We start from the raw sequence: 23,036 nt of genomic DNA on the forward strand, positions 1-23,036 counted from the left end.
GAGGCTAAGATGCTCTGAGGGGATGTGGGTGGTGCTGTGGGTTAAACCACAGAGCCTAGGGCTTGCCGATCAGAAGGTTAGCAGTTAGAATCCCCGCGACAGGGTGAGCTCCCGTTGCTCGGTCCCTGCTCCTGCCAACCTAGCAGTTCAAAAGCAGGTCAAAGTGCAAGTCGATAAATAGGTACCACTCCGGTGGGAAGGTAAACGGTGTTTCTGTGCACTGCTCTGGTTTGCCAGAAGCGGCTTCGTCATGCTGGCCACATGACCCAGAAGCTGTACGCTGGCTCCCTCGGCCTATAGAGCGAGATGAGTGCGCAACCCCCGAATCGTCCGCGAACTGGTCCCTTTACCTTTACCTTTAAGATGCATAGCTGGCAGCGTTTCCCTTTTTTTAAGGGAAATTCCCTTATTCCGAATAGGATTCCTTGCAAGAAAAGGGGAAAGTTGACAGCTATGTTAAGATGCTCTTACTCATGTACTTTATTAATGTGTAGTTTGGCTCTGAGATGATACGGAAATTCCATTTGTGATTACTGGTCTGTGGTTGCTCACTCGCACATGCAAGTCACCACTTGCTGCTGCTGTCATCAAGTGATGAGTGCACACATGTGTTACATGCACCCCCCCCCCCCGTGAAATAATGCCCTTACCTTTTAAAGTGGCTAAGCCAAACAAATGATGCTCCACTAAGCCAATATGGGCCACTACCATATCAAACACGTCTCTGCATACTGTCTTGGTGTCGCAAGTCAGCTCCAGCCTCTGGCCACTTAAAAGCATGACATTTACTTTCCGGCGATTGTCTTCATTCTTCCCTTTCTTGTTCTGTGTTTCATGAAACAAATTGCAAAGGACTGTGTATTTTTGGGTGCCAAAACAGAAGAGGACATTTTGTGGGAGACTAAGCAATTTAACATGTTTTGGTGAATTGGCTTCTCGTTTAAAAGGTGTCTACACATTAGTTAAATAAATAAACAAATATGCCAATATAGTTAAGTGTTATTTTTGTTTTTAACTTACCAAGATTGACTTTGGCAGGTCCAAGGAGGTGAATGGATCAACAGTAGTTTTCACAAACTCAGGACCAAAGAAATTCTACAAAACACAGAAATTATTATTAGTAAATTGTTTTTGTTTTGTTTTTTTAAAAAGAGGCATTAACAACGCAAAACTAAAGACTTGGTAGCAGAGATACCAGCAGCTATTGGGAAATATGTGGGGATTGCAAATTTAAGAATAACACTTTATGTATCTGACAAAGCTTTCTGTTTGTCTCCAAGTTGCCACAATTTCTTATGTAGAGAACCGACAGCCTGGTTGGGCTACCTTAACATCCCAGTGGCGTTTCAAACTATCTACCTTCGAGGAAGCATTTTCACATTGACATGTCTGCTATGTAAAACCCAGGCAGAGGGTTCCATTGGGTTGTCTGCCATGGAAAGCCTGGGCATTGCAGAGGACTCCAAGGCATGTTGTAAGGTACCGTATTTTTCGCTCTATAACACGCACCCGACCATAACACACACGTAGTTTTTAGAGGAGGGAAATCCGTAGGCATGCCACCCGTTGGCATTCCCTCTCTAACACGCACAGACATTTCCCCTTACTTTTTAGGAGGGAAAAAGTGAGTGTTATGGTGCAAAAAATACGATATACAGTGGTGCCTCGCAAGACGAAATTAATCCGTTCCGTGAGGCTCTTCGTATAGTGGTTTTTTCGTCTTGCGAAGCAAGCCCATTGACAGCTTAGCGGATTAGCGCTATTAGCGGTTTTTAGCGATCAGCTGTTAAGCGGCTTATCAGCGGATCAGCTGATAAGCGGCTTAGGAAAGAGGGGGGAGGGAAAAAACCCCGCAGGAACTCGCAAGACATTTTCGTCTTGCGAAGCAAGCCCATAGGGAAATTCGTTTTGCGAAGCGCCTCCAGAACGGAAAACCCTTTCGTCTAGCGGGTTTTCCGTCTTGCGAGGCATTTGTCTTGCAGGGCACCACTGTACAGCTTAGTTCACACACAGCGCCGCCCAGACTTTTTGTGCTCACCACCACTCTGTGCGAACTTAGCAGTACATCCTTGGAACACACCCAATGCTCCCCCCCCCTTTATGGTGGAGTATCAGTAGTAAGTTGCTTTACATTGTTTTTAAAGTTGCGTTTTAGTGCTCTAACCCACCCTGGGACCTCAGGCACTCAATAAATAAGTAAATAATAGGAGCAGGCAAGTTGTATTTCAGGTAAGCTTGTCTGTCATTAGTGATCTCCTAATTGTGGAATTACTGGTAAGGTGTGTTTTTTTGGGGGGAGGGGGGAATCGAGGCTTGAAAACCATATGCAGTCATGCATCTAATATACCAGGAAGTCATTTAGACTGTGCTCTCAGGATCCTTTGCACTGTCTCTCGAGTTGCCTCAGAAGGCACTTGAATCAACAGCCACAACAGGCAGTAGGCAGCCTGGAGACATTCTAGGAAAACACTGACTAAATAGCTCTCCCCATTTCTCAACATGCCGGTGTCAAAAAACCAGACATGGTAGTCCCAACCCATTTGCTTAATCACCTCCATTGCTGTTGGGACACGCAGGCCTCCCAGTAAGAATCTAAGGAATGCCTGTATGAATGAGATTTTTTTTACAGACAAACTTTAAGAGAACATAAGGTCACCAACCACCAAGACATTTTTTTAAAGAAGCGTATGTTCTCTTAAATGTGAAGCACTTATACAAACACATTTAATTCAAAGAATGGAGAGAGTATAAGCATGAGCACTAGAGACACGATTACTGAAAACGGCCACTGAAGACTGAGCTGCTGTCCATGCAAGCAATCACTTTGTAGCTCAACCTGAAGTCAAAAAAAGTGGTGAAATGGAAGTCTCTCTGTGTGCATTTTTAGTGACTTTGGACAAAGCAGGAGGAGAAATCCTGGTACTCTGTAGCTAGAGATTTGCACTTATTATTATTAATAATAATAATAATAATGTTTATATACTGTCCTTCATCATAAGATCTCAGTATTAAATACAAGATAGAAACAAAATTAAAACAAAAATTAAAATTAATTAAAACAAAATCAAAATTTAAATCTAAATTAATTAAAACAAAAATTAAAACAAAACAGTGACTTATGCGTCTGATGTTCCCTCAACAGTACAGATGCCTAAACATTACCCTTAGTTTCCTTTGGGTCATGGCTGTTTCCAATGCAATTTCTCTCAGGGGGTCCCTTGTCATGTCAAGCACCGGCGACCTCACCACTTCTCCAGGGTAGAGACTTAGTCGAGACTGACGGAGGGCCATTTTTGCCTGCAGCTGCATCATCTCCTCCTCTTGGCGCTTTAGCATTACTTCTTGGCTAACCAGGTTGCCTTCAAGTGGCGCTTCGTACTGTCTATTGATGAGGAAGAAGAAGTGGGGGAAGGAAAGTTGACTGGCCACGAAGAAACACACTCATCAGGCATGCTGGGAACATAAGACCAGCTTGATCAGGCCAAAGGCTCATTTGGCCCAGCATCCTGGTCTCCCAGTGGCCAACCAAGAAGCCCATGGGAAGCTTGTACGTAGGACCAGAACGCAACACAGCACTCTCCCTACTTGTGATTCCTAACAACAGGCATTCAGAGGCATATCGGCTCCATTACTGGAGACAGGACACAGCCATGAGGGCTGGTAGCCACTGATAAGTTTTATCCTCCATGAATTTGCCTAATGCTCTTTGAAAGCCATCCAAGTTGGTGGCCACCATGACTTTTTGCAGGAGCAAATCCCATAGTTTAATGATGCGCTGTTTGAAGAAATGCTTTACTTTGTTTGCCCTGAATCTTCTAAAATACAGCACCAAAGATGCGTTTTTAAAAATGCACATTTTAGGATAAAATGCTTAGAAATGTGTATGTTTTTAAACACAGAGATAAAATGAATACAGTGGTACCTCTGGTTACATACTTAATTCGTTCCAGAGGTCCATTCTCGACCTGAAACTGTTCTTAACCTGAAGCACCACTTTAGCTAATGGGGCCTCCTGCTGCCGCCACGCCGCCAGAGCACGATTTCTGTTCTCATCCTGAAGCAAAATTCTTTACCCGAGGTACTATTTCTGGGTTGGTGGAGTCTGTAACCTGAAGCGTATGTAACCTGAGGTACCACTGTACTTAATTGTGAATCCACAATATGTATTTATCTTATGTACATATTTATCATAAATACAAAGGTAAGTACATATTTAAACATGAACTTATGTATACATTTCCATACAGGAAAACACACACATGCATGCAAAAACACAGAGAGATGAACTTGTAAACATGCAAAATTAAAATGGAGTAGAAATGGACTGATCCGTCCACCCTTAGTATCTACTACGCATGTGGCCAACTGTGGCTCCTGACACATTTGTCTATAACTTGTTCGTTTGCTTCAAGGTGGTGTACATGGTTCTTTCCCTCCCCATTTTATCCTCACAACAACCCTGTGAGGTAGGCTAGTCCGAGAGATGGTGGCTGGCCCAAGTCACCCAGTGAGTTTCACGGCTGAGCAGGGATAAGAAACTTGGTCTCTCATAGGTCCTTGCCCAACATGCTAACCACTATGTCAGTGCATAAAATCATCACAGATGACTACACCCAGACGGCATATAAATTATTACACCAAGAAACCTTCTGTGTAGGAATCTCGTAACACATGAAGCAGACTCTCAGTATAAAGAACAAACACCCACTGTAAAAAAAACCCCCGCATTCAACTTTCTTCCATAACAATGCCATCTATGGCCTCAAGGTCAGACCTAAATTTATAATGCTACTTCTGAACTTTTTGGCTTAGCTTCCGAAGTCAGACCATAGGAATTACTTATTAACTTAGTGCTGGTAGGATTACCAGTCAACTGGAAAATGGGATTGTGGTGAAGGTAAGAGCTGCAGCAACGCCTCTCGCCTGATGAACTTGCAGAGTCACTGCTGCGCATTAGGATGAAGGGAGGGAAGCCAGGGTCAAGGAAGAAGTGAAGCGCACAGTTAAGGAGCAGAATTGAAAATTCAACCTATCATAATAAAACTGAAGTGACCATATCCCACAAGGGGGCTGAGGAAGAATGCTTCTGCCCCCCCCCTTTAAGAGCACTGAAGAAGACAGAAGTTTCATAGGTCCAGCATCTCCCACCACAGCACTGTTATCATAGGGAACCACCAAAGCTGAAAACAGCCCTGCTGCTTGTGGAACAGGCATATTCTGAGCAGAAGCTCTCAAACCACACAGAGTTACTATGTGCTGAATCCATTATTTCTTTCCCTCACTGGTTGGCCCCATAACAGACCGACGCTAAGACGAGAGACACAACCCAAAACATTTTTTAGACTGACAGCAGTAAAAACACTGGCTTAAGTATCAAATGTTTCTGTTCATTTTCTCTGCCTTATAACTAGACTTCTTCCAGTTCGGAGAACTCCCTCAAAAATATACTAAGATAAGGGGGTGCAGCTAATTCAGGCATAGTGATAATATCTTCAAAGGGTTGTAACTGGAAGAGGGGGGGGGGGGAATCATTGCAGATGCTCAAAGGCATTAAAAAAAGGCAGAACTAGCCATCGGTTGTAGTCATCCTGATCTTGAACGGCAAAGAAATGATTAAGAACTGGAGGAAAGGTTGCAGTCAATAGGACTCTTTCCTGTGGGTGGATAAAGAAGGGTGGGGCTGTTTTACAACAAAATAGGGTGTAGCAGCTTGGTTTAAAAAGAAAAAGTATTACAGCTTCACTTAAAAGCTGTTTTTGTTGGTACTGAAATTTCAACAGGTAGATTATTATAAATATGTTAAAATGGTTTCTCCTCTGAAAAGTGATCACAATGCTGGAGGAATCAGAAAACATGTTTTGACAGACTCTCTATCATCCTTAAGGGAATGCCCATGTCAATGCCCGCTGCACTGAAATTGACAACAATGTGGTCCTCCTTGCCCCCTACGATCATTTATGTCCGAGCTGCAGTTCTTATAGTTTCACATAGCTTCATCAGTCACCACCTGCCTCTGTAAGGTAAAGGTAAAGGGATCCCTGACCATTAGGTCCAGTCGTGGCCGACTCTGGGGTTGCGGCACTCATTTCGCTTTACTGGCCGAGGGAGCTGGCGTACAGCTTCCGGGTCATGTGGCCAGCATGACTAAGCCGCTTCTGGCGAACCAGAGCAGCGCATGGAAACGCCGTTTACCTTCCCGCTGGAGCGGTACCTATTTATCTACTTGCACTTTGATGTGCTTTCGAACTGCTAGGTTGGCAGGAGCAGGGACCGAGCAACAGGAGCTCACCCCCTCGCAGGGATTCGAACCGCCGACCTTCTGCAAGTCCTAGGCTCTGTGATTTAACCCACAGCACCACCCGCGTCCCTACCTGCCTCTGTACCTCCTTCCAAATCAATTTATTAGAGGGAAGTAAACCACTGCACTCTTCAAAAGGATTCATTGCTGTGGTTCTTCTTGAGTACAGGAACTCAGCAGGGATAGAACAGAAGCTCACCTGTTGAATCCCTTGGCATATTGGCCCAAGACAGCGCAAAGCATGATGCTCAATAGCAAGTACCTCTTAAATGAGCACATTAATAAATTGAGCTCCAATAAGAGAAGAGGTGCATGGATTGAACCAGCTATTTTTGAAATGTTCAGATTCGTGTGTGTGCGTGTGTGTGTGTGTGTGTGTGTGTGTATTTGGCATGCACACATGCCAAGATTTTACCCCACTAGAGTTTGGCTCCCTCCAGTTTCCAATTCAAGACTCAAGTACAAGACTGGTTCCTAATGTCTACATAGATTGACATGGATTTCAAGTGAGACCGGTTTCACTATGAAGCAGTGGAAAGGATCATTGCATGCAGAAGGCCCTAGCATCTCCAACCTGTCAAAACTCCAGCCTCTATTGCCAATTGAAAGCATTGCTCCTGCCAGTATTTGAAGGGCACCAGGTTGCATATCCCTGCTGTGAACAATACTAAGCTAGATGGACCAATGGTTTGCCTTGGTATATGGCAGCCTTGTGTATTCAGGTCATTTGCTTCAGTGTCTCCAATCCTACACATCCTCTGACTTTTCTGGGAGGTGACACAAGGCAACACCTACATGTTCACAAATTTCCAGACACATATTTCTTTCCTGTAAGTGGGAAGATAATTTTCTTAAACCCTCCCCATTTTTTTTATTTAAACAGTTGCAGAAAAGTTCATGTGCGCCCACACGATTCTTGGAGAATTAGTCAGAAATAATTCTGCCTCAAAATTTACCTCAAACAGATGAAACCTTGAACTGTTCCAAGTTTGGGCAAAGGTGGGATATCAGGCTATAAATCATTGGGCAAGGGAAGAAATCCACTAATCTCAAATTCACTAAGATGAACTGGATGGTGCTCAACTGAATTTTACTCAGAGTAAACACACCGTAATTCATGGACCTAATGTCGCCATGTTCATTTGAATGGATCTATGCTGAATGAAACTTAGTTGACTGCCACCCATTAGTCCAGATGTAATGAGGTCACTCAATAAACCATGGTTTGAGTTTGAAAGGCCGATGAGCTTCTGAACTATACTCTCTAGCCACCTCCTTCTCACATGGTTGACTTTGGTAGAGACTCCATGATCTCATAAATCACAGTAACCCATGATAAACAAACTAGAAAAGTGAGGTTCAAGGCCCTGTCATGAAGGATGGGAGAGAATTTAGTTTGGCCTGCACTTTTAAGTGAGCCAACCTTAATCTGCACCTCTTGGGATTACTGCTTGGATTCCGCACTTCTCTGAATTTTGCAATAAGAGTTTTCACGTCAAAAAAGTACCAAAATGTAAGTTTTAGAAAAACATACAGTGACAAAAAGTACTCCTTTTCATACCATTGTATTTTTATTTTTTTAAAAAAACCCCACGTATTAATGCAGAAATGGGATGGAACAGACTTACAAATGAAGCTATGTGAAATTCACCTGAATTGGAAATCCATCCACTCTCCCTACAAAACCAGAATGACAAACCAGGAGACTAAGAAACCAGGAATTTCCCTCTACAACCGGGTGCATGAGAGGAGGGTGTGGGCAGGAAGGTGACTGCTTACTCATGGCCAAACTATCTGTGCTTACTTCTAAACTAGGCCTGGAGATTCTGTATGGTTTTTGTTGAAACTACGATTCCACCATTCTTCTCACAGTGAAGCACTTCTTCAGACAACGCATATTTAAACTATGGCATTCGCTCCCACATGATCCAATGACATGTGGCTTGCATGGCTTCAAAAGAGGATTAGGAAAATTCATGGAGAATAAGGCTACCAATGGCTACTAACCACGATGGCTATGTTCTACCTTCACTACTGAAGGAAGTAAGGTAAAGATAAAAGGACCCCTGACCATTCGGTCCAGTCGTGGACGACTCTGGGGTTGCGGCGCTCATCTTGCTCTATAGGCCGAGGGAGCCGGCGTTTGTCGGCAGACAGCTTCCAGGTCATGTGGCCAGCATGACTAAGCCGCTTCTTGCATGACCAGAGCAGCGCACGAAAACGCTGTTTACCTTCCGGCCAGAGCAGTACCTATTTATCTACTTCCACTTTGACGTGCTTTTGAACTGCTAGGTTGGCAGGAGCAGGGACCGAACAACGGGAGCTCACCCTGTCACGGGGATTCGAACCGCCAACCTTCTGATCGGCAACTGAAGGAAGTATATGCCTCTAAATGCCAGCTGCTAAGAGTCAGCAGTAGGGAAGGTGATATTGTGCTTACCTCCTGCTCCTGGACTTACCACAAGCATCTGCTCGGCCACTGTGAGAACAAAATGGCGGACTACATGGGCCATTGCCTGATCCAGCTCATGCTTTTTTTTTACCTCAGCCTTTGTCCATGTATTCGACCTGATGAAGAAAGATCATCTGCTCCTGGGGAAGGGCCACTGGAGTCATCTCTCAATGCTTCAAACCTTCTCACTGGCACATGAAAAAGAAACAAGACAAAAAAATATGTCTTAAAGCTTGTTCAGGAAATCTTACTGCAGCATCAAAAATTTCACTGGATGAAGGTGTCCACTTTTCAAGAAGGTAGTACATCCCTGTTACTGTACATCTACAGGCATGGTAACATTGGAAACTGGTATCGGTCATATTTTTAAGAGATTGTCCATTACTCTGTGGTTACCATGTGGTTACCTTTGGGCTTTGGAACTTTTGGGCTTTGGGAACTACAGGACCTTAGCAAGTAGTTCAATGCCACCAAGCTACAAGTAACAGAAAAACCTTGACAGCTGAACTGGAATAAAGCCAGTTTGCATTGCAGATTAAAGCACTCTTTTGCAACAAATATCTCTCCGGGTTTTTTTTGCGGTTCAGAAAGTTATTCACTAAAAAGGGTGGCATGACGATCAACTGATGGGAAGATATATAACCTCTGTGCAAAAAAATCAAGAGGAAAGCACATTGTCAACTTCTTCACATCAAATCAGAAATTCTCAACAAAGAGCAGACACTGTAAAACCTCAACTGTGGGCAAGCAAATCAGAATGAATGCTTAATAAACAAGTTGTCTGAGGGAGACCCTTCTTGTCTCTTCTCTCTCTTTTTCTGTTGTTTATTTCCCCGTGTAGCCTACCTAGTACTTTTCCCATAACCAATGATGTGGAAGGAGTAGACAATAGTATTAAATCAATGGTTTGCAATGAGGTGGGAGGAGTTTCAACACTAAATATGATGTTGACACCTTTGGTGATAAAAGCAGTGATGCTTTTGCTCAAGTCACAGCCCATTAGTTAAACACCTGTGGTGTAGAAAAAAACACAACCACACGCCATTTTTTGGCATTCATATAGCTCTTAAGGTAATGGTAAAGGGACCCCTCACCATTAGGTCCAGTCGTGGCCGACTCTGGGGTTGCGGTGCTCATCTCGCTTTACTGGCCGAGGAAGCCGGCGTACAGCTTCTGGGTCACATGACCAGCATGACTAAGCCGCTTCTGGCGAACCAGAGCAGCACATGGAAACGGCGTTTACCTTCCCTCTGGAGTGGTACCTATTTATCTACTTGCACTTTGACGTGCTTTCGAACTGCTAGGTTGGCAGGAGCAGGGAGCGAGCAACAGGAGCTCACCCCATTGTAGGGATTTGAACCACCAACCTTCTGATCAGCAAGCCCTAGGCTCTGTGGTTTAACCCACAGTGCCACCTGCGTCCCTTCATATAGCTCTTACCTTGCCTGAAATCTGCCTCTGAAGAAATGAACGACGGAGTCTCACTTTCTGTGCTGTATATGTCACTGTGGTACGATTTGTATCTCTGCACGTGCTCTGAAAGATTTTTTGAAGAAACACAGAAGGGTATTAACAGTCAGCAGGGATATGGCACCCATTATACATCATATGACCATTGCACATGCTTTATAAGATGTGGGGGGAAGTGCTGGCCATCGATGTGGTATTCTGGAACTTGTCGCCACAGAAAATTGTCGAGGCACAAATGGTTCTGCAAAACATTATCTTAATTCTGCAGTCCTCTCGGCCAATTTACCAGAACAGAGTAAACAGGATTGTTTACTCTGTTCTGGTTCTGATAGTCTGTCTCCACCACCACCACCACCACCCTCAATTTCTCAAAGGGCTAGTGCAGATCTAACTCAATGAAAAAGAAGTTGTCACTGGTTGATGCTCAAATCTTCTGTTTAAATCTCCCCTGTTCAAGATATGGGCTTTCTTCTGGCCATGGTTAAGGCTCCCCCAGTTCAGAAACTAAGTTTAAAAACACGGTATGTGTACTAGAATTTGGGAATTCCCTTTAAGGTAGTTAGCAGCAGTGTTGCAGAATAGGGGTTGGCAAGGTTTACCTCGCCTGGACTGGTTCACTCCAGCGATTTCCGGCGTCTGTGCAGGCATGATTTCCGGAATCTGCGCAGATGCGATTTTCGGCATCTGAGCATGCGCAGACATGAATTCCAGCACCGCGGAAGCAGGTACCTGAGCCGTGCTGCATCGGTTTAGTGCAGCACGCAGGGATTCACCAAGCGGATGGTTCGTGGGCCAGTTAAATGGCCCCCATGGGCCGCTTGTGGCCCATGGGCATTAGGTTGCCTACCCCTGTTGTAGAACCATAATGAAACTTGAGAGGGGTGGAGCCCGGGAGGGGGGAGAAAGCATGAACTCCTTTAACCAAATTGCTCTGCTATGGTTAGCATCAGCGCAGGCCCCAAATATTGACTGAAGAAGATGAGACATGAACTCAGAGGAAACCATTTGCTATATCCATCAAGCAGTCAACGACGATTATTAACAGAATACAGATAAGGTGCTGTTTTAGTAAATATCGAAAACTTACTCTCAGTGACCTTCTGTAAAAAGGTCTAGTAAAACAAATCAAATTAAGATAGGTCTATTGTTCTAATGGCCTTCTCGTGAGCACCTATAGGCCTTTGGGTGACCATTATAGGAAACAGCATGTGGACCTGATCCAGTAGGACTCTTTTATGATCAAGTAAACCTTGACAATGGCGTATAGGTTTACACTTTTTTCTGTTGTAGAAATAAGCTTGTAGTAATGCAACAAAGAATGAACAACACCAATCATTATATCAAACACAACAGAGTGTACACTGATATCTTTCTTCTGTTGCTATGTCTATCCTTTATTATTGCATCTAGGGTGGAGCTTAGTAACATGTAGGACATCTCAACCTTTCCTCAGCTGCTATGGATCTACCTTGAATTAGAATTTCTTAGGATCAAGTTAAAACTAGCAAATGGTCACTGAATCTGTGAATCTGCGAACACCAACAGAGTGCTGTTAGCCAGCCAGGACTGACATGGACTAAGTAATGCGGCTGGAAAATCAATGTGTGTGCCAATCTATATTGAATTTGCACTTGCTCTGCCTGGTTGTCATTATCAGGAAAGCACGTGCTCCCAGAAAGTAACAACCTCGGCTCAAAACTAACAGAACACATCACTTATTGAAGGCAATGGATGTAAGCTCCAAAGTCGTAATATGGACAAGAGCTCAGTGCCGCCAAACACCAAGAGCAAAAATAACAAGGGCTATGTTTAATAAGGTTCAAATGATCTGTGCAGAAGTTCTCAAAAACATGATGTTATACAAATCACCAGCACTGCGTGTGTGTGTGTGTGTGTGTGTGTGTGTGTGTGTGTAAGGAAAGAAGATAATTAAAGCAAGCAATACCAAAGGGGCGGGAGGGAATTGTTCTTTAAAAATGGGAATAACCCAAGTCTGTTAAATAACGAAAGCAATCTGTGCCTCAGTTCTCTAAAACCTGTTTTTAGTTTTTGAGATGCCACAAGTTCTGCTTTGTTGCATTTATGCTGGTTTCCTCCACCCTCCCCCATGTTTTATGGTTTCATGCTTTACTTTGGATTTTGTTTGCTTCTTTGCTTCTTTATTTTTAACTGCTAGAATAACTTTATGTTATGGGGTTGGCATACAAACGCCATAAATACAGAAACAAAACAAGGTAAATGTTTTTGTGAAACAGTTGTTCGTATCTGTATATTTATTATTAATAATTTTGTTAATAAATGTTTGAGGTTTCCCACCCCACCCCACCTTTTTAAATAATCTGTAGTAGGCATTTTGGATCTAAATTAAGATTGGGAACAAGTAGATGACTGGGCCTGATGAGAAGTGGAGTACAACAACATCTGGAGAGAGACATATTGGCTACCCTACTGTTCTAGATTATTATTTTTTAAAAAGGAGATGATTAAAAAGATCAGTTATCTTCCCTTCTCCCCCCACCTCCCGCCAATGTTGGTCAAAATATATAATGACATTAGCTAAAGCTTTTAAAAAACAACAATATAACATTGAGGTGCCTGGCTAGTATCATTTAGAAATCCTAATATTTGGAGCTAGGAGTGGCTTCTCCTAAAAGCCAATCCCCTCATGTTCTATCAAACCCATTCTGTCCCTGAAACAACAGTAGTCTGTGTCACCAACTTCCACAGTCAGCAAAATACGATTAACCCAGTTCAAAAGACCACACTAACCACAAAAAAATATGCTTGGACCACTGCTGGATTTATGACTGTATTTAAAGGACAGGGATTGTGTGTCTCTTAACCAGTAACTGTTGCATACTGTGCCATACCTGCTCATGCATGAAAAACCCATGTTAAACTCATGGAGCCAAGCATTCCCCCTTCAAAACGACACAGAACAGAAACTTATTGGGATAAATGGTAATCCCTCTATTTTAAGCAGGAAATAACACAGCTACAGCTCAAGCAGTAATAGTTGAAACATGTGCCCCTGTTCTATAGATACCCTCACTGCAACACCGCAAGCCTAACCACATGTGCAACTTTTACTTGAAGAAAATGCAATTTTGGGTGGTGAGCGAGCATCACAAACATTACATGAAAGAATGAGGAGAAAATACGCTAGAATGGCATCCGATTTCAAACGTGCTATACTGACAAATTCCAGATGCTAAGAATCATTGGTCTACCCCATTCCCCAACTGGTGTTTTCTCGTGGGTGTATTCTGCAATGCGTTCTTGACACAGTAATAGCGCATTTCTGGTGGACCTATTCTGCTTCATTAGTTCTTCTGTGATGCTTCCCCAGTGCTGGTGCTGTCTGGAAGGGCTATAGAGCACGAGTAGGCAAATTAATGCCTGTGGGCGAATCGCCTTCTAAATCCAGCCTGCGGACGGTCCAGGAATCAGCATGTTTTTACATGAGTAGAATGTGCCCTTTAATTAAAAATGCATCTCTGGGATATTTGTGGGGCCTGCCTGGTGTTTTTACGTGGGTAGAATGTGTGCTTTATTTAAAATGTATCTCTGGGTTATTTGTGGGGCATAAGAATTCGTTCATTTTTCCCCCCTTCAAAATATAGTCCAGCCCTCCACAAGGTCTGAGGGACAGTGGACTGGCCCACAGCTGAAAAAGGTTGCTGACCCTTGTAGAGCAACAAAAGTGGAACACACACACATATAGGGCGGGACCATTTTAGGCACGTCCAATTGACGCATGATCGCTGACATGCAGGTCCTTTTGGACCCGGAAGAAGGCAGAACGAGGGAGGAAGGGGTGGGGTGGGTTGGAATGGGGCACACATATACCCTCCTCACCCCCAAACAAAATGGCCACCGCCTCTACACACACATCTTAAACATGAGAAGTTATGGAATTTCAGCAGAAAGTTATGGGATATGCACTGATTGAAAATGAAGCAGCGTGACCACCCTAAAACATTTGCAGCCCAAACATGATGAAAGCAGAATCTCATTTGATAGCATCATGAGTACAATTAAAAGGACGTCTCGAAGGGCCGTTAGCTTGCCAAGAAGGCATAAACCGCTCTCGTGGCGCATAGGAAGCAAGTAAATCCAGCTCTTTTAATATAAAGCTCTTATTGCACAGACTATGGGACAGAATGACCCTGAACAAGGACAATTGGTGCATGATGCTGAGCAACCATCACCAGGCTTTGAGAGAGTAGCAAAACAAATCTATTTACTTTACAATAAGGCTGGTGAAATCCAGCCTATGGGGGTGGGGTTGTTTATACATAACTGATGTTATCTGATTATCATATTGTCAGGCTTAGACAATATATTATAAACACAAAGTGGCAGTGATTGGGGCAGGGGGAGGGAGGGCACGGAGGAAATTTTGCCAGCGCTTTATTTTTCTGTGGAAAATTTTCCATTTTGTAAGTTCATTAGTTGAAAATGAATGTGCGCCAGCCGCAAACAAATATTAAGCAGGGCTGGCAAGCTTCAAAGCTTTTAGCTTTGTTTACTAAACAAGAGTACAAGAAACATGCTCAAACGGATCGCTCTCTAGGAGATCAGGAAATTTTCTAATCAAAACCGAAAGTTCTGCAAGATAAATTATCCTATGCAACTTCGCCCAGTTTCTATAGGCAAATTTGGCAATTCTAAATTTCCTGGAAAGGAAACAAGCTAAATTCGGACAAACTGTTGAGGGTGTTGATAAGAAGGAAGAAGCTTCTCAAATCATAAGTTTGCCTCCATAGAATGTACTAAGATTCTAACATTATCGGCGGGCTGTGTGTGTGTGTGACAGCTGATAGCTAATTTTAATATTTCAGAACGGAAGCAGTATCCTGTGGGGTAGTTATTATATGACCAATTGCCATCTCGGCTCCTCCCCTTCCAAAACATTCCTTAAAGAGGTCATTCTACCTCTTTGTTATGAAACACCCATTGTGTAAAAGAACAAAAGTGTTGCACTTGAACATGCATACTCTTTCTTCCTTTTGTATCCCAAGTCTCTTAGATTATAAACTCTTATTTTTTCTCAGGTGTGAGAAACCTCCAGTTCACAGGTTGAATTCAGCCTTCAGGTCTCCCTACCCTATCTGGCCATCTGGTTTTGCTTCAGGCTCCTCCTTGGCCATCTCCCCCTGACTGGAATGAGTCCAGGAACTGTGAAAATTCTTCTTGTTCCCTTGCCCTGATGAAGGGTGGATAATTCTGCAGGATAATTCTGGGAGCGTTTCGGGGAAACAGATGTGACCATGTGCTTTCGGTATTTCAAACACTCTGGTTAGTAGGAATGATAATACTCTTCCCCTCTCGATTTTCCCTTTGCAAGTATGGTACTACAGGCAACACGCTTTTCATGTGACTGATATGTGCACTATCGCACACGCGTGCACGTAGCCAAACTGGAAGTGACCTGGAAACGTCATAAGAGACGTCACTCAAAGGGTAGGGTGGAACAGGGTATTTCGGCTGCACGCAATGGCATGGAACACAACCCCCGTGCAAATCGGGAGTTGCCTGTGTGCACAACAATCACACATTTCATTGAAGCTGAAATACAGGAAGAGGTTGGATTTTTCGCTCCACAAACAGTACGGGCACAAGAATAATAGGAGAAGGGAAAGAGGTGATCTTGGACTGGCAGGAATAAGCCTAAGATGGACTCATACTTATGTGTTACCACACCACTTCTTTCAAATAACTGAACACAGATTATTTCAGCAAGTCTTAAAACGACCAGTGGCCTATCTCCATAGTGCAGGTGGGAAATTGGTAACTGTGGCTTCCCTAAGGTCCCCTAAAGAGCTAAAGACTTGGTTGAGATTTTGAATCAGGGACTTCCTGGCTTATGCCCTTATGGCATTTCCACACACAAGGCTTAAGCTGCCAAAATTGCCTCATAATGTGAAACCTAAAATGCGCAGTGTTCTTCAACCTTGGGTCCCCAGGGATTGTTGTATGACAACATTCCCAGCCAATGGTTCCAGATGATTTGAGTTGTAGTCCAACATCATCTGGGGATCCAAGTTTGAAGAAGACTGGGCTCGAGTACACACAGAAATGGAAAATGTCTCTCTTCCTCTGGTCTGCACTAACAAGGAAGCAAATGTGAACACAAACTACAGAGGGAAAGACTCCATGCTTAAGGTCACAACTACATCAAGACATTTAAAACACTTGTATATCAACTTTGAAGACTTATAGCTCCCCCCAAAGAATCCTAACAACCCTCAGAACCTTTAAGAGACTACAGTTCCCAGGAACAGTTTATCAAATCAATCATTCTTCCCAAGGAACCTCTGAGAATTATAGCTCTGGGGTGGGAATAAGGATCTCCTAACACTCAGCACCCCCAACAAACTACAGTCCCAAAGGTTCTTTGGGGGAAGCCATGATTGCTTAAAGCGGCTTGAGACTGCTTCAAAAGTGCGGGTGGAGCTTCAAATGTGTATGGCAACAAATTCACTGACCTTCAACATTCATGGCTCCTCTCAGCAACTGCAACTTCTTCTGCCTCTCTTTGATCCTGTCAAAGGCACTTGATAAGGCTGCTGACGTCGACGTCTCTGGCACATAGCGCCCCTGATCTAGTTTTTGAGGGCCAAATATATCGAGGGCTATGCTCCCGTCGGAGTACCTGCCCTCCTTGTTTCTCGTAGCTGCCGAAGTCCGTACTGGGATTGTCCCTGCATGATGATAGTGTTTGCGGGAATCCCCAACTTGGTCTTTCTCGGCAACTTTCTCAGCTGAGCAGAGCAGATCTGAGGAGGAAGCCCAGACTTTCCGCTTGGGGCCAGCATCTCCTTTCCTTTCCAAGTCACTAGCTCTACACCGGTAAGGGCAGCCGGCATCCATGTCATCTTCACGGCCAGAATTGTAATCGGAGGAAGCGCCCTGGCAATCCTCGCCTTGAAGACCTCTGAGAGACAAGAACCCCATGGACTTACTAAGCCTTTTGCTAAGCATGGTCTGTTCAAAGAACGGAGCTGGGAGGACTTCTGGGCCATCAGCCACTACGCTTCTTCCTGGAACAAGAAGAATCCATCTTGGATATGTACAGCTTTTTCCGCTTTTCAACAAACAACGATGCTTTAATTGGTTTTTGATAGGTTGGACAGAGTAACAACGAAAGGTTTTCTTTACAAGGCAAGTGTGACAGCTTCATATATGTGTGAATTCAATGGAAAGAAATGGCAATATTATATTTTGCATTTATTTACTGCAGAGGTAGACTTAAAACATAGCTTCATGGACATACAGTGGTACCTCGGGTTACAGACACTTCAGCTTACAGGCGATTCAGCTTACTGACTCTGCTAACCCAGAAATAGTACCTCAGGTTAAGAACTTTGCTTCAGGATGAGAACAAAAATCGTGCAGAGGCAACGTGGCGGCAGTGGGAGGCCCCATTAGCTAAAGTGGTGCTTCAGGTTAAGAATAGTTTCAGGTTAAGAACGGACCTCCAGAACGAATTAAGTTCTTAACCCAAGGTACCACTGTATCTGCCATTTTTCTCAAGACGATGGAGCGGTAGTGAACAGGGAGCAAAAGTTAGCCTTTGCCTTGATAGCTACAGTTCTCTATAGGAGTGAATGGCAAAGACTTCCACTTAACGGCACTGTCAAGGGCTGCAATCCTAAGCCTATTTACCTGGGAGTAAACTCCACTGAATTCAATAGGACTTACATCAGAGTAGACATGGTTAGAACTGTGCTATAAATCTGTCCTCTGCTATTAAAACTGGGACTTAGCAGCCCAGCTACCCACCTCCAGGAATCCTACAGATATTAGTATGAAATGTATGTCTGCTTTTTTTAAAAAAAACAAACACAACTATGGTGCAATGTACCCCACAGGGATTCATGCAGTATGATGGACATTTTGGTTGCATATATAAGGTAAGATTAGTTGCCATATTCTGAATAGCAGAAACAGGTGTGTTCTCTCAGAAAGAACTAAATTGCCTCGAATATGCCACAACGAAAACTGTATTTTTATCTCTTATCCCCCCCCCCCCCGCCAGAGAAATCCCTATGCTTCTCCCATGAGAAATCCTAAGTTTCCGTTGCTTCTCAAAGACACATATAGACATAATAAATTCCTGACGGCAATACAGGGAAACTGCAGTTGTTTCAACTTTAGCTCGTTGTCTTTTCCTGTCATGAAATAAAAAATGCAACTTCCCTATAAAATCCTGCCTATGTACCTCACAAAGTGACCACAGAGACCAGTCAGTGGTAGATTCAGTTTTTTTAAAAAAAAAAAATCAGTTAAGCGCTACCACAAACCACCAAACATTCTTGAACTTTATTCTGGGACAGCCTCCTGATTATTGCCAATGGCTCACAGAGATGGAAACTTCAATGGAAGTTTTGTGTTGTGAGCAGCAGGGAAATACATCTTGTTTCCACATGGAAACAAAAAGAAAAAGGTCAAAGGGTGCATTAGAAGGACGGGACTAGATTCAGCCCAAGAGATAAATATAGCCTCTATCCCCAAACTGTCAAAGATAAAGTACATCAACAGCATACGCAGTTATATAATGCTCAATCAATTGTCATCGCTGATGCAATCGCACTGCCAGCAAGCCATGGCCTTAAACCTCAGACCAGTTTCAAAGTAGTCACACTGATGTTAATGGATTTACACTTGAGCAAGTCTAATCCCTCTCTCTTCTGATGCTCTTGGGACTTTTTGCTCCCTTGACATGAGATTGTTTTGTCTGTCAACTCCTGATTTCTTATCAAAAGTGCTCTCTCTGCCATGCCTAATCATCACCACCCAATTTCCCTTAATTTATATTTTCTGCCAAATGTCTTTTACATTTACTCTCTTTCTCTCCCTGCAGAAAACCTTACTCCTCATTCACCGCAGTTGTGGTTTTGAATCCAGCTTCCCTCATTATCTTGACTGCTCTCAACGATAAGCTGCTAACGATATTCTCTTAACCAAAAACATCAAGGCTCTGAGTCTGCAGATTACAGCAGCTGCTTTTAATACTGTCAGCCAGTCTCTTCTTAATTCTGGTTTTGGCTTCAGTTTATGGAGTTCTCTTCTAGATCTAGTTGTCCATAGGTCTTTCCAGCTGCTCTCTTCAGAGCACCACTCCACCTACTGTCCACAAAGAAGGGAGTGCTGTATGCTGAAACAGACAAGGTTTTCAGCTGCTGCCAAAAGGGCATCACTATAGTACCAGCCTCGTTTCACTTAGGTAGTCATTTGCACATTCTAGTGTCCTTTGAAATATTCCATCCCTCTTTTGCTCTTTACCGGAGTCTTCCAAGAGAAAAGGAGGGGAGATGGTGAGACTGGAGAGGTGTTTTGGAGGGTAGAAGGCATGACTGTCAAAACAGGCTAAGCAGGCACATAGTAGAGATACAGGAGAGGGAGGATTAAATGGGGTAGGTTGAATGTGGGGTGGAGAGTGGGAACAGGACATGCAGAAACAGTGGAAAGTGGAATTGGAACATAACCTTTCCCCACTTTCATCCCTTCCTTTCCACAATTCCTTGTGGGTCCACACTCCCCCTCCCCCAAATAAGATGCCAAGTTTTGGGGATTATACTCTGAAGGGGCTTGTTTATAGAGTCCCTCATAAGATTTTCACTAAACAGCAGAGGAATTAAATTATTAAGTGCTGTGTACATTATTAAAAGTAATTGTAACCATTGCTCTACTTTAATAGTGACACCCTGATACAAATTCTGCTATTTAGACACATGCGTCCCATTGTTAAGGAATTCACCATAAAGAATTAGATAAATATTTTAGCATCGCTTCGCTCTGGAAGAAAAGTGTGTGGGGGGGTGTATATATTTTTTCACACTGAGTATCAGTCTAAGAAATTTGCAGCTAGCATATAAACCACTCACTATTCATCTCATGGTTGCAAGCGTTACACCACCAAAACAGCCAAATAGATCCTGCTTTTTATTGGCTGCTCAATCTTCACAGGGGAGAAGTGCCCTGAAATACTTGTTAAACACTGAAGATAGATGGCACATAAAGTAAGAGGAGGGAATTAACAACGTGGATTTAGTTCAGGGGGGAAGAAAAGGAAACACATAGGCACACACCCCAAATAGGGCCTTCAAAAGACCTAGCTTATGCTAGGCCAGACTGAGCAAGGTGAGGATCAGATTCTGCCTTCCTAGGATACTGAATTATGAGTCTCACAAACTCGAAAGCCAAAACATGGGTTGTGTTTAATCCTGACTAGCTTTGAGCTTCCAGGCCTTTCCAGGAGCTATTTGCTAGGGACAAATCTCACAGAATCATAGAACTGTAGCCCAACTCCCCTGCAATGTGGGAATTTTTTGCCCAGTGTAGGACTCGGAATCATGGACCGGAGATTAAGAGTCTCATGACTCAGGTTAAAGTGTGGGGCGCCCACATGATTCTACATCTGTTCACCATCATGAGAAGAAGTGAGGGAAGTCTATTTCAGGCTGCAGCACGGCAGGTGTATTAAGGAGGAGAGAAGTGTGTATTTATGGGAGATAACTGCATTCAGATTTATCTATTCTTTTATGTATAACATTTCTATGCCTTCCTCTTCTCAAAGAACAGTAGAGTGGCCTATGTGGTACAGACCCGGAGGTATTATTTCCCCCCCATCTGAGGATATGGTATGGAGCAGGCATAGGTAAACTACGGCCCTCCAGATGTTTTGGCCTACAACTCCCATGATCCCTAGCTAACAGGACCAGGGGTCAGGGATGATGGGAATTGTAGTCCAAAACATCTGGGGGGCCGAAGTTTGCCTATGCCTGGTATGGAGCATGTGAAGTACTAGGACTCTTATTGAACTGAGAATCAAACTAGATGTGGCACATACTTCTCTATTACAAATTAGTCACCACAAATGTGTATGTGTGAGCATGAGTCCACACATGTGCATGGGGAGATTCCCCGCCCCCACCTTTCTTCTCACAACACAATTCAGCCGAGCCCCCTCCCGCCCCTCTCTGAGCTGCTATTAGCTCCAGGGGAGTCTTAATTGGATTGTGGAGGGGAAAGCTACCTTCTCCGCTGAAGCTCCTATCCTGATTGGCTTTTTTACTCTTTATAATCGAGACACGCTAGTTGCACTCATGACATTAGCACTGCATCTAGTTTGGCTTCAAGATGCTTCCCTGACCAAAAAAAAATGTGTGAACATGTCTTGTACTGAAGTAGCCATGCAATCGCTTCTCCACAACTCCAGAACTACGGGACAGTTTTCAATTGCGCTCGTTCCATCAGTGCAAGGATTGACACTTGCGCCACAGAACTTTCTCCCTCCCTGCCCCCCTTGTACTTTGGATACACGTTCAGGTTTTTCCTCAAAGCTGCCACCATGCGCTCAGATTTTTGCCACATCACCGGTGTGCCACTTAAACTGCGGCATCTAGCTGTGCGGTGAGCAATCTGCTTTCAGGGGCAAAACCTGTCAAGCTGGTCACAGCACGAGGAGCAGCTCTGCTTCCTTCGTTGTACTTGTCTGCAAGGCAGATTAAAAAGCACTCTGCATTTCCCCAACATTAACCCTCCCTTCATTGCTAAACACTCACCTGTGGGAAGTCCTTTCCCTCTCAGCCTCTCCCGGATGGCCTGGCTCCTGTCAGTCTGCACCTTTCTGTCCCCAGTGCAGGGAAGTTGATCCACCTGTTTAGAAAAAAGAAGAAGCAATCAAGCAGATCTGAAAAAATACCATACACATTATTTCAAACCATTTGCAGCATTTTATGCATTATATGCTTCCATGTTCCTTTCAGACCAGAACTCAGCCAGCTCTTCTAGGGTGGTTGAATATTGTGTTGTTGTTGTTGTTGTTGTTGTTGTTTAGTCGTGTCCGACTCTTCGTGACCCCATGGACCAGAGCACGCCAGGCCCTCCTGTCTTCCACTGCCTCCCACAGTTTGATCAAACTCATGCTGGTAGCTTTGAGGACACTGTCCAACCGTCTCGTCCTCTGTCGCCCCCTTCTCCTTGTGCCCTCCATCTTTCCCAACATCAGGGTCTTTTCCAGGGAGTCTTCTCTTCTCATGAGGTACTGGAGCCTCAGCTTCAGGATCTGTCCTTCCAGTGAGCACTCAGGGCTGATTTCCTTCAGAATGGAGAAGTTTGATCTTCTTGCAGTCCATGGGTCTCTCAAGAGTCTCCTCCAGCACCATAATTCAAAGGCATCAATTCTTCAGCGATCAGCCTTCTTTATGGTCCAGCTCTCTATTGTGCTACATGCATGTAAAACTCGTCAAAGACTCATTCTGCTTTCTATCCCTAGCATTCTATAGCACGAGGCAGTCATTAGACATTTTATTGCTATGGTTCTCTGTTTTGGCATATATTTTACAAAGTTTCATTCTGAGTACTAGTCATTGACCTTAATATAAAGAGATTTCTTGGTTCTAGGTTCAATTCCTGACATCTCCAGGCAGGGTTGGGAAAGGCCTCCCCCGTCTGAAACATGAGAAAGCCACTGCCAGTCCGTGTTGACAGTAAAGGTAAAGGAAAAGGGACCCCTGACCATTAGGTCCAGCCGTGGCCAACTCTGGGGCTGTGGCGCTCATCTCGCTTTATTGGCTGAGGGAGCCGGCGTACAGCGTCTGGGTCATGTGGCCAGCATGTCTAAGCCACTTCTGGCGAACCAGCACAGCATATGGAAATGCCGTTTACCTTCCCGCTGGAGCGGTACCTATTTATCTACTTGCACTTTTGTCATGCTTTCGAACTGCTAGGTTGGCAGAAGCCGGGACCAAGCAATGGGAGCTCACCCTGTCGCAGGGATTCGGACCGCCGACCTACTGATCGGCA

At 44.0% G+C, this 23,036-nt stretch overlaps 1 protein-coding gene across 11 annotated transcripts in view; it reads right to left on the bottom strand.

The window, feature by feature from the left end:
- The window catches only part of PTPN13 (protein tyrosine phosphatase non-receptor type 13), a 158,937-nt gene that overhangs the window by 58,192 nt on the left and 77,709 nt on the right, over positions 1-23,036 (bottom strand). For 8 of the 11 annotated variants that reach the window (XM_083756222.1, XM_083756218.1, XM_083756213.1 and 5 more), the window contains exons 6-12: positions 21,794-21,887; positions 16,712-17,266; positions 10,191-10,286; positions 8,842-8,938; positions 3,163-3,382; positions 1,021-1,095; positions 651-825 (exon numbers count right to left, since the gene is read on the bottom strand). In XM_083756222.1, the coding sequence (XP_083612348.1) occupies positions 651-825; positions 1,021-1,095; positions 3,163-3,382; positions 8,842-8,938; positions 10,191-10,286; positions 16,712-17,266; positions 21,794-21,887 (1,312 nt within the window). The remainder of the gene's footprint in view (positions 1-650; positions 826-1,020; positions 1,096-3,162; positions 3,383-8,841; positions 8,939-10,190; positions 10,287-16,711; positions 17,267-21,793; positions 21,888-23,036) is intronic. The other 3 variants (XM_083756223.1, XM_083756214.1, XM_083756215.1) reach the window with 1 other exon arrangement.

This window comes from Podarcis gaigeae, assembly GCF_964106915.1.
Source record: "Podarcis gaigeae genome assembly, chromosome: 9".
Classification (NCBI taxonomy): Eukaryota; Metazoa; Chordata; class Lepidosauria; order Squamata; family Lacertidae; genus Podarcis; species Podarcis gaigeae.